General features: G+C 48.8%; 1 protein-coding gene across 1 annotated transcript in view; it reads right to left on the bottom strand.

Annotated features, from left to right (window-relative positions):
- The window catches only part of LOC144500724 (thyroid hormone receptor alpha-like), a 455,024-nt gene that overhangs the window by 163,354 nt on the left and 273,499 nt on the right, over nt 1-18,171 (bottom strand). The window contains exon 3 of the mRNA XM_078224093.1: nt 932-1,149. Coding sequence (XP_078080219.1) covers nt 932-984 — 53 coding nt within the window. The 5' untranslated portion in view covers nt 985-1,149. The remainder of the gene's footprint in view (nt 1-931; nt 1,150-18,171) is intronic.

An 18,171-nucleotide genomic window follows, 5' to 3' on the forward strand; every position in this document is an offset into this window, starting at 1 on the left:
GAAAGGTAGGTCAGGTTCTTCAACACCTCTCCTCTTACTCATCCTGCAGTTCTTGGAGTCTTCTTGCTTGACTTCTTAAAAATTATTTCACGGGATCTTAGCGCTGCTGGACATTAAGTATTGGCAGCACCCTGGCACAGTGGTTAGCACTGCTGCCTCACAGCGCCAGGGACCTAGGTTCAATTCCCACCTTGGGTGACTGTCTGTGTGGAGTCTGCACGTTCTCTCCGTGTCTGCGTGGGTTTCCTCCGGGTGCTCCGGTTTCCTCCCACAGTCCAAAGATATGCTGGTTAGGTGCATTGACCATGCTAAATTGCCCCGAGATGCGTAGGTTAGGGGGATTAGAGAGGTAAATTGATTGGAGTTACAGGGATAAGACCTGGGTGGGATACTTTCAGAGAGTTGGTGCAGACTTGATGGGCTGAATGACCTCCTCCTGCACTGTAGGGATTCTATGATTCTATGGAACTGTCATCCTGGCAACCAAAGCCAACCATTTGTTGACCATCACTAATTGCCCTTGCAAGTAGTGGCTTGCTAGGCTATTTCAGAGGACATTTCAGAATGAACCATATTGCTGAAGTCACATGTAGGCCAGAACAGGTGAAGGTGGCTGATTTCCTTCCCTAAAGGAACATTAGTGAACCAGAACAATCGATGAGAGGTGTTACGGTCACTATTACTGAGACTAGCTTTATATTCCAAATTTTTAAATCGAATTTAAATTCCACCAACTGCCTTGGTTGGATTTGAACTCATGACGTTAACCTGGGCCTCTGGATTACTAGTCCGGTGATCCACCAGCCCCCTTAAACTCCAACACTTACTCCACACCCACTCTTGTGTTTCTCTAATGCTGGCACATTATTCCACTATGAAGCCATAGGACAAGATTTTTAAAATGATTTTGTTTCCAATTCAGATCACTTACCCTTCCACATCCTGCTTGAGAAGAGCTGGGGGCTCGCTGGATGTGCGTTCCATTCAGGGCTGTTCCATTCAGTGTCTCTCAAAGGGGGTAAATGTCCACAGCCAGGCTGCCACACACATTCTCCTTGCTTTCTTCAACTACGCCTGTCTTAATGTTGCAGCGAAATTCCTCTCTGCAGACGTGAACACAGCCCAGTTAGACTCGTGGACAACGGAATCCTGCAGAAAGACAGAGCAAAAACAGAGAATGCGTCACCTAAAATGCTAAATTCTGATTGTAGCGAACACCATAGTGGCCAATTACTTTTCAATTCAAAATCACCTCAATCAATCCTTGGCTTTCTCTTGCCAATGGCAGCATCTCATGCTGGGATATAGTTCGGTTGGTGATTGTAGCCTTCTGGCTATTGTTTTTTGGTTGTGCTCCAACCTCCGTTCCCTAGCTGCCCACCTCATTCCTCTCCCTGGCAACCGTCTGAGATTAAAACCAGACTGTTGGTCATCTTGGTTCCCTATGTGACCCACGGGTTGGGCTTCAGACCACACAGCCGCACTCGCACTGAGAGCGCCGATCTGCATTTCTTGTCTTCACCCTGACCTCTGCTCATCTGCTGCTGAAACTCTCATCCGTGCCTTTGCGGGTCTTTATATCATTCATTTGTGGGACATGGTGTCGCTGGCTGGGCCAGCATTTATTGCCCATCCCTAGTTGCCCGAGGGCATTTAAGAGTCAACCACATTGTTGTGGCTCTGGAGTCACATGTAGGCCAGACCAGGTAAGGACGGCAGATTTCCTTCCCTAAAGGACATCAGCGAACACAGATGGGTTTTTCTGACAACCGATAGTGGTTTCATGGCCATCAGTAGATTCTTAATTCTAGACTTTTTAAAATTGAATTCAAATTCCACCATCTGCCACGGTGGGATTTGAACCCGGGTCCCCAGAACATTAGCTGAGCTTCTGAGTCTTGCATTAATACCACTAGGCCAACGCCTCCCTGAATATCTCCCTTTTGAGACAGATGATGAGAAACCTTTTCTCCCAAAGGGTCATTAACGTGTTGGAATTCTCTTCCCCAGAAAGTACTGGGTCTTTGAATTTAGTCGTGGCAGATTTTTGTTAGGCAAAGGAGTTGAGTTACAGTGGGGGCAGACGGGTAAGTGGGGCTAAGACCACAACTAAATCAGCCATGATCTTACAGAATGGTGAAGCAGGCTCGAAGGGCCAAATGGCCTACCCCTGCTCCTGTGTTCCTATCATCCGGATGCCTTTTCTCTGCAGGCCTCTTTCTGCAGTAAGGAGTCTAACAACACCAGGTTAAAGTCCAACAGGTTTATTTGGTAGCAAACGCCACTAGCTTTCGGAGCGCTGCCCCTTCGTCAGATGGAGTGGAAATCTGCTCTCAAACAGGGCACAGAGACACAAAATCAAGTTGCAGAATACTGATTAGAATGCGAATCTCTACAACCAACCAGGTCTTAAAGATACAGACAATGTGAGTGGAGGGAGCACAGGAATTCTATTGCATGGTGTATTTGTGACAATGAAATGCTGGAGTTTGGCACCAGAACTCTGAGGCTTTAATTGTCTACTATTAACTGTAGCCAGAGCTTTTCTACTGGGTTTTGTGTCACTTCGAAGCACGGGGAGGCGCAGTTGTTTCATGACAGTGGTTGACCACGCAACACTAACGTTATAATGGGACCAGTTGACAAGATGAGAAGTGTCATGCTCCTGTATAATAAACATTTGGTTGATAGAATGATGAAGCCATGGGAATGCATATGCATAGCAACTGTCTCACACGATATACTGACATTAATCACTGATGGGGAAAGAGAAGACAAGCAAAGGCTTCAGCCATGGCTCTTTCTGTTTGGTAATTTCTGTGCTGTTATCAGATCCTTCCTGTTTCTTCCAAATCTCTCTGAATCAACAAAGGATTATTGAGCCTTTCATTCTCGGGGCTCTCCAGCCTGAGAGAGATTAACTTGGTGATCCATTAACTCCGTATCAATGCTACGTTGGCACTTAGAGAGGCCCCTTGCAGTTTTTTTCCCCCAAAATATATTTTATTCATCAAATTTGTAAAAATAAAATTTTCAACTTGAAAACGACTCCAAAGATGTGCATGGCGGCACCGTGGTTAGCATCGCTGCCTCACAGCGCCAGGGACCTGGGTTCGATTCCCAGCTTGGGTCACTGTCTGTGCGGAGTTTGCACATTCTCCCCATGTCTACGTGGGTTTCCTCCAGGTGTTCCGGTTTCCTCCCACAGTCTGAAAGACGTGCTGGTTAGGGTGCATTGACCCAAACAGGTGCCGGAGTGTGATGACTAGGGGAATTTCACAGTAACTTCATTGCAGTATTAATGTAAGCCTTACTTGTGACACTAATAAACTTTCTTAAGTGCATTGGCCATGCTAAATTGCCCCTTAGTGTCCCGGGATGCGTAGGTTAGAGAGGTTAGTGGGCTAAATATGTGGGGTTATGGGATAGGGCCTAGGTGGGATTGTGGTCGGTGCAGACGCGATGGGCTGAATGGCCTCCTTCTGCACTGTAGGGATTCTGTGATACAGGATGTGCAATAAAATTTGGTTTGTCTTTATCCGGTATGTTCCATTCTTAGGTACCTCCATACAATTATATAGCCCTTGACATTTACAATATAAATTCCATGTCAGGCATACAGCATGGGGCAAAATCATTTCAGATTGCAAAAGTGTAATACAGAAAGCGTCTCCACTTTCTCTGAAGGTTAAGGAAATTCAGCATGTCCATTACGACTCTCACTTTCACAGACGCACCATAGAAAGCATCCTGTCTGGTTGCATCACAGCTTGGTACGGTTCCTGCTCTGACCAAGCCTGTAAGAAACTATTAAGGGTTGTGAACATAGCCCAGTCCGTCACGCAAACCAGCCTCCCATCCATTGACTCTGTCTACACTTCCCGCTGCCTCGGGAAAGCAGCCAGCATAATCAAGTACCCCAGTACTTGATTAAAAGCTGTGTCTAGATCATAGACAAACACTTAGAATCCTACAGTGCAGAAGGGGGCCATTCAGCCCATCGAGTCTGCACAATCCCACCCAGGCCCTATTCCCATAACCCCACATATTTACTCTGCTAATCCCTCTGACACTGAGGGGCAATTTAGCATGGCTTATCCACCTAACCCGCACATCTTTCGGATAATAAATCAAATCAAATAGAATTCAATTTTCCTTCACACAGCCTGAGCCTCTCTTAGGTGCCTCAATGCTTTTGATATTCACCAAGTGCATTCAATAATTGGCATGCAGCCCAAGGGGTTCTACAAAGCTACCCCCCAGTGTACTATGGCTGAAAGGCCTTAGACAGGGTGTCAGGGTCTGGCACATACAGGGTTAATGGACGATGAGCACAGTACAACTCACACAATGATGTATAAAGACACATGATTCAAAGCCAAGGCCCATATGGTGTTGAGCAGATACATGGAGATTGCCCCTTGCCTGTACCCTTTATCAAACACATATTTATAGTTACAAGTGTCTAATTAAGACTTGCTGTTAACATACAGAAAGCTACTGAGAAAGCACAAACACTTAGAATCCTACAGTGCAGAAGGAGGCTATTCGGCCCATCGAGTCTGCGCCAACCACAATCCCACCCTGGCCCTATTCCCCTCACCTCATGCATTTGCCCTAGTTAGTCCCCCTGACACTCAGGGGCAATTTAGCATGCCCAATCCATCTAACCTACACATCTTGGGGCACTGAGGGACAATTTATCATGGCCAATCGACCTAACCTGCACATCTTTGGACTGTGGGAGGAAACTGGAGCACCTGGAGGAAACCCACTCAGACATGGGGAGAACGTGCAGACTCCGCACAGACAGTGATCCAAGCCAGGAATTGAACCCAGGTCCCTGGCACTGTGAGGCAGCAGTGCTAACCACTGTGCCCATTGCAGCGGCTGTCCCAAGCTTTACTTCAGCCCTGAGCATGCTGTCCTGGACCTTGGAGTGTGCCCGTCTGCAACACTCGCTTTTGGACAACTCTTTGCAGAGCACATTCCCCCCTCAGGGAAGAGACGTCACATCCCCCACCCTCCCCCCCGTCAGGGAAGAGACGTCATATACCCTCCCCTACGGGAAGAGATGTGACATCCCCCCCTAACCACCCCCCCCCCCTCCCCTCAGGGAAGAGATGTCACATCCCCCCCAACACCCCCCCCTCCCCTCAGGGAAGAGATGTGACATCCCCCCCCAACCACCCCCCCCCCTCCCCTCAGGGAAGAGATGTGACATCCCCCCCCAACCACCCCCCCCCTCCCCTCAGGGAAGAGATGTCACATCCCCCCCAACACCCCCCCCTCCCCTCAGGGAAGAGATGTGACATCCCCCCCCAACCACCCCCCCCCCTCCCCTCAGGGAAGAGATGTGACATCCCCCCCCAACCACCCCCCCCCTCCTCCCCTCAGGGAAGAGATGTGACATCCCCCCCAACCACCCCCCCCCTCTCCTCAGGGAAGAGATGTCACATCCCCCCCAACACCCCCCCCCCCCCCACCCCCCCCCCCCCAGTGAAGAAACGTCATCCTATCCATCAGGACCCCCGGAGCAAGGCCAGGATCCAGGATCGCAAGATGCTTTCGACGGACACCAGCGATCAAGGTAGGTTGGGGGCCTGGGGGGTCCGATTCCAGGGGGGGCGGGGGGGGACTGCTGGCAGGGCCTGCGTCCCAGGGTGGTCCGATCGGGGGGGGGGGGGGGGGGGGGGGGTGGGTGTAGGCTGCCGGGGTGGTTCGCGGGGGTGGTCCGCGAAGGGTGGTCGGGGGCGATTCGGCGGTTCAGTTGCTGAGTTGAAGCCCTATCGGACTTGAATTCAGCAACACGGTAAATGCGCGGGCGCCGATCAGATCGGAGCCTCGTAAAGTGGGAATCCTTGGGTAAGTTGGGCACGGGCTTCATTATGCCGATTTAAATGCATGCTAATGCATTTAAATCGACCCGCTGGCCGATTCGGGTGTACGCCGGATCGGCGCCCGGATTGGCCGTTGGTAAAGGCGCGATTGGCCTTGGGTCGGGTCTGGACCGCGTTTTAGGCCCGACGCCCAACTTTACCACGATTTCGCGCCCAAAAACAGGCGTGAAATTTTGGTAAAATTGGGCCCAATGAGTGGTGAGTTTCTGGAACGCGTTGCCAGAGGAGGTGGTGGAAGCAGGCACATCAGCAACATTTAAGAGGCATCTGGATCGGTACATGAATGGGGAGGGAATAGAGGGATATGGACCGAGCAAGGACAGAAGGTTGTTTTTTAGTTTAGTTGGGGCATCATGATCGGCACAGGCTTGGAAGGTCGAAGAGCCTGTTCCTGTGCTGTACTTTTCTTTGTTCTTTCTTTGTACACTCCAGGAGGAGGTGAACAATGGTCTTTTGACTCTCTCAACTTGGCCTTCTCCACTTAGTGTCAATGACAGCACTGCATGAATGGAGAATCTTGACTAAGGCCCACTAAGGCCTTAATAATGCAACTGTCACACAATTAAACCTGGGTTAAGCAATGTCACAAAAACTTTGCTTCCAGACTGTAACGGATCTTCAGATTTTGAAGCAATAAAGAACTGAAGGAACATTCATAGAAACCTAGAATCCCGACAGCGCAGGAGGCCATTTGGCCCATTGAGCCTGCACTGATAACAATCCCACCCAGGCCCTACCCTCATAACCCCAAGTATTTACCCTACCGATCCCCCTGGCACTAAGGGACAATTTAGCATGGTCAATCAACCTAATCCGCACATCTTTGGACTGTGGGAGGAAACTGGAGCACCCGGAGGAAACCCACACAGACACGGAGAGAATGTGCAGACTCTGCACAGAAAGTCACCCAAAGCTGGAATTGAACCCAGGTCCCTGGTGCGGGGCACAGCAGTGCTAACCACTGTGCCACATCAGCACTGGTGCCTCACAGCGCCAGGGACCCGGGTTCAATATTGACTTTGGGTGACTGCTTTGTGGAGTTTGCACTTTCTCCCCGTGTCTGCGTGGGTTTCCTCTGGGTGCTCCTGTTTCCTCCCACAGTTCAAACGTGCGCAGGTTAGATGGATTGGCCATGCTAAAATACCCCTCAGTGTCCAAAGATGTGCAGGTTAGGTGGATTGGTCATGCTAAATTGCCCCTTAGTATCCAAAGATGTGCAGGTTAGGTGGATTGGCCATGCTAAATTGCCCCTTAGTGTCCAAAGATGTGCAGGTTAGGTGGATTGGCCATGCTAAATTGCCCCTTAGTGTCCAAAGATGTGCAGGTTAGGTGGATTGGCCATGCTAAATTGCCCCTTAGTGTCCAAAGATGTGCAGGTTAGGTGGATTGGCCATGCTAAATTTCCCCTTAGTGTCCAAAGATGTGCAGGTTAGGTGGATTGGCCATGCTAAATTGCCCCTTAGTGTCCAAAGATGTGCAAGTTAGATGGATTGGCCATGCTAAATTGCCCCTTAGTGTCCAAAGATGTGCAGGTTAGATGGATTGGCCATGCTAAATTGCCCCTTAGTGTCCAAAGATGTGCAGGTTAGATGGATTGGCCATGCTAAATTGCCCCTTAGTGTCCAAAGATGTGCAGGTTAGATAGATTGGCCATGCTAAATTGCCCCTTAGTGTCCAAAGATGTGCAGGTTAGATAGATTGGCCATGCTAAATTGCCCCTTAGTGTCCAAAGATGTGCAGGTTAGGTGGATTGGCTATGGTAAATATGAGGGGTTATGGGGATAGGGCAAGGGGGGGGTAGCACCTGGGTAAAGATGCTCTGCCAATGACTCAGTGCAGACCCGTAGGGCCGAATGGCCACATTCTGCATTGCAGGGATTCTCTGATAAAAAAAGAGTGAAATGAGGAAAGAGCCAACAGCCTATTCCTCCCTTCAGAAAATGAACTTCAATTTGAATTCAATTCAATCATTTAGAATCCTCGGCAGAAACTTCAGTGCACGTGACTTTGGAAAAAAAAAACTTTTTGAATTCCGGACAGGCATGGCCTTGTGCTGGCCATGGCCGTTTCTGCTTCACTGTGAAAGCAATTTCAATTGGTGCTTCACAGATAGAGATGGTATCTCCAAAGAAAAAATGCCTGTCCAGAACAATAACACAAATCCACAGATACGTTACTCAGGGTCACTGAATGAGTTGCTGCAAGGACAAAATTAAAAATAACCTCAGATGTTGAAATTAAAGAAATAACAAGTGTCACACATTCGCAGAAAATGTCCAACAGATTATAATTAACATCAGTAAAGGGGGAAAGAGCAGCTATAGCCCAAGGGAGGGCTCATTCATTAATCAGATGTTGTCTTACCCCCACAGTAACACCGGAGGTACAACACCAACTCTCAGCCAGGAAGCCTTCCACCATTTTTGCAACATGTGTACTTAAAAACAAAAGAGGCTCTGGGTTTCCAAATGTCCACTTAATGCAAATATAACAGCTGTAGGACAGGGAGAGCAGGGTCGAGCCAGAATTATATTGATTGACCTTGAAAGGCAAGGTATAGCTGCCGTAGGCCTGACAAAACCTGGCCCTTCTGCTCTGCCTATTAATACATTGAATCATCCATAATGAGACAGCACTGAAGGAGACCATTCAGCCCATCACGCTCGTACTAGCAAGTTGTTTATTATAAATGTTCTCCTTGACGTACTGCATTTTGACACGCTCAGCTAGCTCAGAGTTTTAAAAATAGACGATTGGTATTGTTTGCATGATAGATAGTGGCTTTTTGTTGGCTAGCTTTTTAAAGTAAGGGGCAGTATTAGCCAATGAAAATTCACCAGTCAAATCTGGCATTTTTCTGTATCCAGAAAAACTCCAGGGAAAGCACAACATAGCTAGACTGAAGAGATCTTCATTCTCCTCATAACGCCAGTTTACCCCACATCAATACCTACATGAGATCCCATTCTATCAAATTCTATTAAATTTGGGACAGCACGGTGGCACAGTAGTTGGCACTGCAGCCTCACAGCACCATGGTCCCGGGTTCAATTGCGGCCTCGGGTCACTGTCTGTGCGGAGTCTGCACGTTCTCCCCGTGTCTGCGTGGGTTTCCTCCGGGTGCTCCGGTTTCCTCCCACAGTCCGAAAGACGTGCTGGTTAGGTGCATTGGCCATGCTAAATTCTCCCTCGATGTACCTAAGTAGGCTCCAGAGTGTGGCGACTAGGGGATTTTCACAGTAACTTCATTGTAGCGTTAATGTAAGCCTACTTGTGACACTAATAAATACTTTGGCAAGGAAAGTATCAATAAATTAGGATGCTGTGCTTTGGACACATTTCAGAAGAGTGCACTGTGCCAACATTCTGCCCGCCCTTCTTGATGAACAGCCACATTAATCCCAATTCTTTGCCACTATGAACAAAGTCTGAGGTTCAAAACACTTTGGACAGAACTTGGATTCTATTCAAATATGTCAGCAACAAAAATTATGATTCCAAATTCTTAACTACTCACTCCTGCCAGATGGATAACAAAACAGCTGAGGCACTGCGAGAGTGGCACAGTGACACTGGGCACAGAGGTATGCCAACATCTGAACACACTGTTAATCCAGGAACTCAGCTAATGTTCTGGGGACACGGATTCGAATCCTGCCACGGCAGATGGTGGAATTTGAATTCAATAAAAGTATCTGGAATTAAGAATCTACTGATGACCACGAAACCATTGCCAATTCTTGGAATAACCCATCTGGTTCACTGACGTCCTTTAGGGAAGGAAATCTGCCATCCTTACCCGGTCTGGCCTACATGTGTCTCCAGAGCCACAGCAATGTGGTTGTCTCTCAACTGCCCCTTGGGCAACTAGGGGTGGGCAATAAATGCTGGCCCAGCCAGCCAGTGACGCCCATGTCCCACGAATGAATTAAAAAAAAGGTGCCCCTGTATTGTTAATTTGTAATTTAGGCCTGCTCCTATTTCTTATGTTCTTCTTATAAGAGTCACAAGGGTCTTGTAACTCAGTATGTAGCACCCCTGTCTCTGAGCAAGAAACTCCCAGTTTAAGTCCCACTTCAGGATTTGTTCAGCTGAGATATTGATGATGTAGGTTGATGATCAGGCTGCGAATCCTCCCCAATATTGTCCAGTGGGAAGAAAGGTTGTATGAAGATCCAGAAACTTTGTGGCCAGGGCAAGTACAGCTCCTTATAAAAGTAAAAGTTTTAAAGTTTATTTATCAGTCACAAGTAAGGCTTACATTAACACTGCAATGAAGTTACTGTGAAAATCCTCCCCGTCGCCACACTCTGGCGCCTGTTTGGGTACACCGAGGGGAGAATTTAGTGTGGCCAATGCACCTAACTAGCACGTCTTTCAGATTTTGGAAGGAAACTGGAGCACCCGGAGGAAACCCACACAGGGGAGAAGGTGCAAACTCCACACAGACAGTGACCCAAGCCGGGAATCGAACCCGGGGTCCCTGGCGCTGTGAGGCAGCAGTGCTGACCAGGAAGATGTCTGGAAGAGAGCGTGACAAGGCTTGGACTATTCCTACTCGCAGGTTTGAGTGTCGGGCCAGTTCCTCCCCACAGCTATTCTTGTGATGTTATGTTTGAGCACAGCTGTGGCTGTGTCCTGTGGTAACGTACTGAGCAGAGCGCAGCACGACTGGCAAAATCCCGAGAAATTCAGAGCTTGCTTCATCTGCCCTCCCGTTCCTTCCTCGAACACTGGGTAAGATGGGAGTGAATCCGAAGCTCAGTTCACATGGAGAAATTACAGGTTGGAGAACAGGCCATTCCACTGCCCCCTTCGCGTAAGGGGTGCATATCAAACAGGACTAGGGTCACGCTCTCTTCCAGACATCTTCCTGGTTAGCACTGCTGCCTCACAGCGCCAGGGACCCCGGGTTCGATTCCCGGCTTGGGTCACTGTCTGTGTGGAGTTTGCACCTTCTCCCCTGTGTGGGTTTCCTCCGGGTGCTCCAGTTTCCTTCCAAAATCTGAAAGACGAGGGGGAACAGGTGGCTGTGCTTGAAGCGTCAAGTTACCTGTCTTTACTTTCGCTTTCCATTTCTTCACAATCTGTTTATTGCTCTTTTATGTATTTGGAATTTGCTTCAACAGAATTCATCACACGATAGAGGCAGCCTGATTAAGCAGCTGTCCAGTCTGTTTAGTCCCCCCCAATGTAGACCAGTCTCCTCTGGGTGACTGCTTTGCAGAACACCTCCGCTCACTCCGCAAGCATAACTCCAATCTTCCTGTTGGGTGCCATTTTAACTCAGCACCCTGCTCCCATGCCCGTCCTTGGCCCGCTGCAATGCTCCAGTGAAGCCCAACACACGGTGGGGGTGGCACAGTGGTTAGCATGTCTATGTGGGGTTTGCATGTTCTCCCCGTGTCTGCGTGGGTTTCCTCCCACAGTCCGAAAGGCGTGTTGGTTAGGTGCATTGGCCGTGCTAAATTCTCCCTCAGTGTTACCCGAACAGGCACCAGAGTGTGGCAGCAAGGGGATTTTCACAGTAACTTCATTGCAGTGTTAATGTAAGCCTACTTGTGACACTGATAAATGAACTTAAAATCTCTAACTACCACCCCCTTAATAATAATTCCAGCACTTTCCTAGCTGCAGATATTAGGCTAACTGACTTATAGCTTCCTGTTTCCAGTCTCCTTTCTTTCCTCAGTCGGGGCATTACATTTGCAGTTTTCCAATTTGCTGGGACCTTTCCAGAAGTTAGGGAATTTTGGAGGATTACTACCAATGGATCCAGTATCTCTGCAGATGCTTCTTTTCAGACCCTAGGTCCCTGGACTTGACAGTCCTTAGTCTCATTAGTTTTCGTAGTACTCTGGTGATGCACTATCAATCAAACAAAGACTAGTTTGTATGCAAGAACAAATAGGCTTTTATTCGCAAAAGACTTGGAGCACACCCGTGCTGATGAACTGGTCCGGCAACTGAGGCAGGGGGGTTGGGAGCAGTCACCTTTATACCTAGACCAGGGGGGGAAGAGTCTCAGGCAGGGCCGGCAGGGGCATGCCCAGGCATGTCACACACGCACACACAGGCAATAAGCTTAACAGTGGTTTACCACATCTGGCTCTAGTGATAGTGATTGTTTTGGGAACTCCACCCTCCCTTTTTGCCATTGACTTTTTGCTATTCATGAGATGCCTTTTGTGTCTATCACAACAAAGAAGGATGCAAAATACTTGTTCAAAGTCTCTGCCACTTCTTTGATCTCCATTCTGAATTCCCCAGTCGACCATTCACCAGCTGTCTACCAGATTAGAACACTCGCGATCCAAATCAGTAAAATAATACCGGCATGCATGTAGATCCATGACCAAATGCAGCAACACCTGGACAATATCCATGCTTGGGCTGACAGGTGGCAAAGAACATTCGTGCCACACAAATGCCAGGCAATGGCCATTTCCAACAAGAGAAAATCTATCCATCCCCCTTTACATTCAATGGCATTACCATTGCAGAATCCCCCACCATCAATATCCTGGGGGGTTACCATTGACCAGAATCTGAACCGTCCAGCCACATAAATATTGTGCTACATGGGCAGGTCCGAGGCTCGGAATCTTGAGATGAGTGACTCACCTCGTGACTCCCCAAAGCCTGTCTACCACCTACAACAGACAAACCAGGAGTCTGATGGAATACTCTCCACTTGCCTGGATGAGGGCAACTCCAACAACACTCAAGAAGCTCAACACCACCCAGGACAAAACAGCGGCTTGATTGGAATCCCATCCACAAACATCCAATTCCTCCGCCACCAACGCATAGCGGCAGCCGTGTGTGCCATCTACAAGATACATTGCAGCAACTCACCAACGCTCCTTGGAAAGCAAGTTCCACACTCATGATCGCTACTATCTAGAAGAAGGACAGCAGATACAAGGGAACATTACCTCCTGGAGGTTCCTCTCCAAGCGACTCACTATCTTGATTTTGATTTGATTTGATTTATTATTATCCCATGTATTAGTATACAGTGAAAAGTATTGTTTCTTGCGTGCTATACAAAGCATACCATTCATAGAGAAGGAAAGAAGAGAGTGCAGAATGTAGTGTTACAGTCAGGGCTAGCATGTAGAGAAAGATCAACTTAGTACGATTCATTCAAAAGTTTGTTGGCAGCGGGAAGAAGCTGTTCTTGAGTTGATTAGTACGTGACCTCACACTTATATATCTTTTTCCTGACGGAAGAAGGTGGCAGAGAGAATGTCCGGTGTATGTGGGGTCCTTAATTATGCTGGCTGCTTTGCCGAAGCAGCGGGAAGTCTAGACAGAGTCAGTGGATGGGAGGCTGATTTGCGTGATGGATTGGGCTATGTTCACGACCCTTTGTAGTTTCTTGACTTGGAAATACATCGCCGTTCCTTCATTGTCGCTTGATCAAATTCCTAGAACTCCCTCCCTAACAGCACTGTGGGTGTACTTACATGATGTGGAGATGCCGGCGTTGGACTGGGGTAAACACAGTAAGAGCTTTAACAACACCAGGTTAAGGTCCAACAGGTTTATTTGGTAGCAAATGCCATTAGCTTTCAGAGCGCTGCTCCTTCGTCAGATGGAGTGGACATCTGCTTGGGTGTACTTACACCACAGGGACCACGGCAGTTCAAGAACTCAGCTTACCACCACCTCCTCAAGGGGCAATTAGGGATGGGCAATAAATGCTGGCCTAGCCAGCGATGCCCAGATCCCATGGATGAATAAAAAGAAAATCACATTGCACAATTAGAAGACTGGAATAAAATGATCTGAATCCTGTTAACTTGATCAGGCCTGAAATAAACGGACTCTCGCCTTTGATTGGTTTTTGTGAATTTGTTGACGTTTTTCCAAGACAGTGGAATTTGTGTGGACAGGAAATCTTTCCTTCCAACAAAATAGGAAAACACCTGCGGAAAGGATCAGTGGAGTCGCCATCCTCTCAGCTTTGGAGGATCTTGGACTCTACTGATCTTGGAGGAGGCTGAATAAACACCCAGGTTCACAGATTTTCTTTGAGTGGGCCCAGGAGATGCAGGCCTCATCCCGCTGGACTCAGGATAAAGTCCAGCACTGCCTGCCTCACAGCGCCGGGGACCCGGGTTCGATTCCCGGCCTTGGGTCACTGTCTGTGCGGAGTCTGCCCGTTCTCCCCGTGTCTGCGTGGGTTTCCTCCGGGTGCTCCGGTTTCCTCCCACAGTCCGAAAGACGTGCTGGTTAGGTGCAGATGTTCCCCACTATCCCTGCGCCAACACTCGGGGGGGGGGAAAGCAATGTAAAGCCCACAACTAGGAACAATATGATAAAATGGAACTGCAGCTTATTTGGACAGATTTCATACTGAAAATTGTGAACTTGGCAGCTATGCGAGGAATCTAATCTTGAAAAGCCTTGTTGAGACCACTTTAATCTTGGATATTGAATGGAATCCTCAAGTAGAGGCAAGCTGATGTCAAGTTACTGTAAAACATTAAACCTGTAGACGTGTAAAATCGATCAGCTAATCTATATTTATCAAGGATTTAATGTACTGGGCAATTCAGTCTAGACCCGACCTCCTCCCACTCAATGATGCAGCGTGACCCCTGCACCCGCCCGACCCTCTCGACAGTGTGACCCTGGCTGCACTCAGCTGTCAACACACTGCCTTTTTCAAGAGTGCAACTTGTGTGAAGTAGGGGAAAGCCTCTGGAAAAGCAGCCAGCATAATCAAAGACCCTACGCACCCCGGACATACCTTCTTCCACCATTTTCCGTCAGGAAAAAGATACAAATGTCTGAGGTCATGTACCAACCGACTCAAGAACAGCTTCTTTCCTGCTGCCAGTCAGACTTTTGAATGGACCGACCTTATATTACGTTGATCTTTCTCTACACCCTAGCTATGACTGTAACATGACATTCTGCACACTCTCCTTTCCTTCTCCTCTATGTGCTCTATGAACGGTATGCTTTGTCGGTATAGCGCGCAAGAAACAATACTTATCACTGTATCCCAATACGGATTCCAAGATGGGGGCAGCACGGTGGCACAGTGGTTAGCACTGCTGCCTCACAGCGCCAGGGTCCCAGGTTCAATTCTAGCCTTGGGTCACTGTCTATGTGGAGTTTGCACATTCTTCCCGTGTCTGCGTGGGTTTTCTCCGGGTCCTCCGGTTTTCTCCCACACTCCAAAGATGTGCAGGTTCGGTTGATTGGCCATGCTAAATTGACCCTAGTGTCAGGGGGATTAGCAGGGTAAATGAGGATTACGGGAATAGAACCTGGGAGGGATTGTGGTTGGTACAAACTCGATGGGCCGAATGGCTTCCTTCTGCATTGTAGGGATTCTATGATTCTATGACATGTGACAATAATAAATCAAATCAAAAATCTCTCTTCCTCAAAAGGCAACGGAAGCAGAGTTTCTGAATATTTATAAGACAGAGCCACATAGATTCTTGATTAAGAATGTGGGGGGTAAAAGTTTATCGGGGGGTAGGCAGGAATGTGTGGTTGAAGTTACAATCAGATCAGCCACGATCCTATTCAATGGCACAGCAGTTTTGAGGGGCTGAGTGGCCTACTCCAGCTCCTGATTTGTATGTTCATATGTCTCGAGGAGAGTGTGCAGAATGTCGTGTTACAGTCATAGCTAGGGTGTAGAGAAAGATCAACATAATATAAGGTAGGTCCATTCAAAAGTCTGATTGGCAGCAGGAAAGAGGCTGTTCTTGAGTCGGTTGGTACATGACCTCAGACATTTGTATCTTTTTCCTGACGGAAGATGGTGGAAGAAGGTATGTCCGGGGTGCGTAGGGTCTTTGATTATGCTGGCTGCTTTTCCAGAGGCTTTCCCCTACTTCACACAAGTTGCACTCTTGAAAAAGGCAGTGTGTTGCAACCTGTGAAGTTTACCCCAACATCCCCACCCCCACTTGTTTGAACCAATAGCTTTACCTCATAAAACTTTCTGCAACTTCACCAGTTGACCATTTAACTTACTCTCCCCACTCTCCCACCTGCTACCCATCACCCGCCCCACCCGCCACCCATCCACCCTTCACCCACAACGAGTAAATGTTTAAATCATGTCCACCGATATTGGTACGTTTCACCATACAGAGCGCTCTGGCTGGGGTAGGTTTATCTAATAGTCAAGACTTCATTTAGCTTCAGTCAATTCACTTCAGTTGAAGTTTCCTCTTTTTTAAGTATAAAGTTTATTCATTAGTGTCACAAGTAGGCTTACATTAACACTGCAATGAAGTTACTGTGAAAATCCCCTAGTTGCCACACTCCGGCGCCTGTTCGGGTACACTGAGGGAGAATTTATCATGGCCAATGCACCTAACCAGCAGGTCCTTCGGACGCGTTTGTCCTGATGAATGTAACAAGAGAAATCTCAGCACACGACTCTTTTTCCAACATTCTTTCAGTTGTACGACAACAATTGTAGATGCCAAACAGAAGGAAGATTTTAAACGATCCCCCTTTTCCTCTGTAGTATAAATTATTGTGCTTGCTTGAAATTTGGTTTTCTTGTGTTTGTCCAGATGTGGGGGCCCCACATCACTGGCCGTTCGACCATCCCCCACCACCCAATCACTGGCCTCCCGGACGTTTCCGGGCCAGCCCTGATCGCAGCCCCCCCCCCCCCCCAACCCCCCCCCCCCCCCCCGCACACCTGGGGCCGACTCAATGCCCCCCCGATCTTCCCGGCAGTCCAGATCTCCTGATTCCCCCCCGCCTCCCCACCAGCAGCCCTGACCCCTCCCAGCAGGTCGACCCCCCCACCCGCCCAACTCCTCACGCTGATTTCCAGCCCCGATCGCTGGCCTCCCTCCCTCTGTCACCAAGCCCGTGTGCAGAGTGGCAGCGGGACCCCACACCCCCATCGATCGCTCCCAAAGGCCCCACACCGTTAGGCCCCATCCTCTGGCTCCGCCCCCTTGGCACTGCCTGATGCCCAGTGGACAGTGCCAAGTTGCCCCCTGGGCATTGGCACTTTGCCCCAGGGGGCCAGGCTGGCACTGCCAAGCTCAGGGCACAACCCCCTCCCTTACCCCCGGCCTCCTGGGGAGCCTCCATGACCTCCCTTCACTCCAGCGGGGTCGGATCGCCAGCTTCCCGCTAGTGGGGAGCGATTGTAAACCCGCTGGAGTGAACCACTCCTGGTGGGTGGGGAGAGGCGAGTGTGCCCCGAGACCTCAGTCCTGGGCCCACTAATGATATTGAAATCAACAATTAACATAATTTATTCAGCTCCGCGCCGATCTCTGGCGGGGAGCTGACGACGCTGGAAATCCGGCGCCTGGAGACCGTGGCGCCCAGTGGGAAGCCCACTAAAGCAGCGCAGCGGGCTGGGAAAATCGCCCCTATGCAGCTTACTTGGGTTGGCCATGCTAAATTGCCCTTTAGCGCCCAAACATGTATAGGTTAGGATGATTAGCGGGGTAAATGCCTGGGGTTATGGGGATAGGGTAGGGTTTGGGCCTGGGTAAGATGCTCTGTCGGAGAGTCGGTGCAAACACAATGGGCCGAATGGCCTCCCTCTGCACTGTAGGGATTCTGTGAACACGTCTCTCCTTTCACTAATATCCCTTAGCCACTAATCCTTGATTAATTTCATCTTCCATGAAGAAATTTCGTTCAACTTTTGCACTGTGAACACTTGCTCTTCATCCTGAACTGGCAACTGGCCAGTAAAGCACCAAGTCCCAGCGGCCGGGAGTGTTTTCAGATCAGATTCTCCTTCTTTGAGCAGAGGGGAGAAACATCCATCCTTTTTACACTCCTATTCCTGAGCCGTGATTAAAATTGCGCGAATTGTTGGTTTCGAAATAAGTGATGCCAGGGAGCAAATACTAAAAATAAAAGCGATCTTCTGGCGTTGCGTGTAATGCTGGCAGCTAACGGAGCTGAGATAATGAACCTTCGCTGCTTGTGCGACATCTGGTGAACTACTTAACCAGTAAAAATGTCAAATAAAACTCATTAGTGCTTGGCAGAACTGGCAACCTTATCCAGGATTGTTCTGGACTGTCGAGGAATTAAAGATTAATTTCCAGGATCAGGACCTATGATCGGAACATTAAAATCAACGTCTTTGAACGCTTTTCTTTGGTTCATTATTGTGCTCAGTTGGCAGTGCTCAGCCACCCCCCCCCCCCCCCCCCCCCCAAGCCTCTAGGGTCACCCCTGGCTCCCAGAGTTATGATGTGGAGATGCCGGCGTTGGACTGGGGTAAACACAGTAAGAAATTTAA

Source organism: Mustelus asterias, chromosome 11 (genome assembly GCF_964213995.1).
Source record: "Mustelus asterias chromosome 11, sMusAst1.hap1.1, whole genome shotgun sequence".
In the NCBI taxonomy this organism is placed as follows: Eukaryota; Metazoa; Chordata; class Chondrichthyes; order Carcharhiniformes; family Triakidae; genus Mustelus; species Mustelus asterias.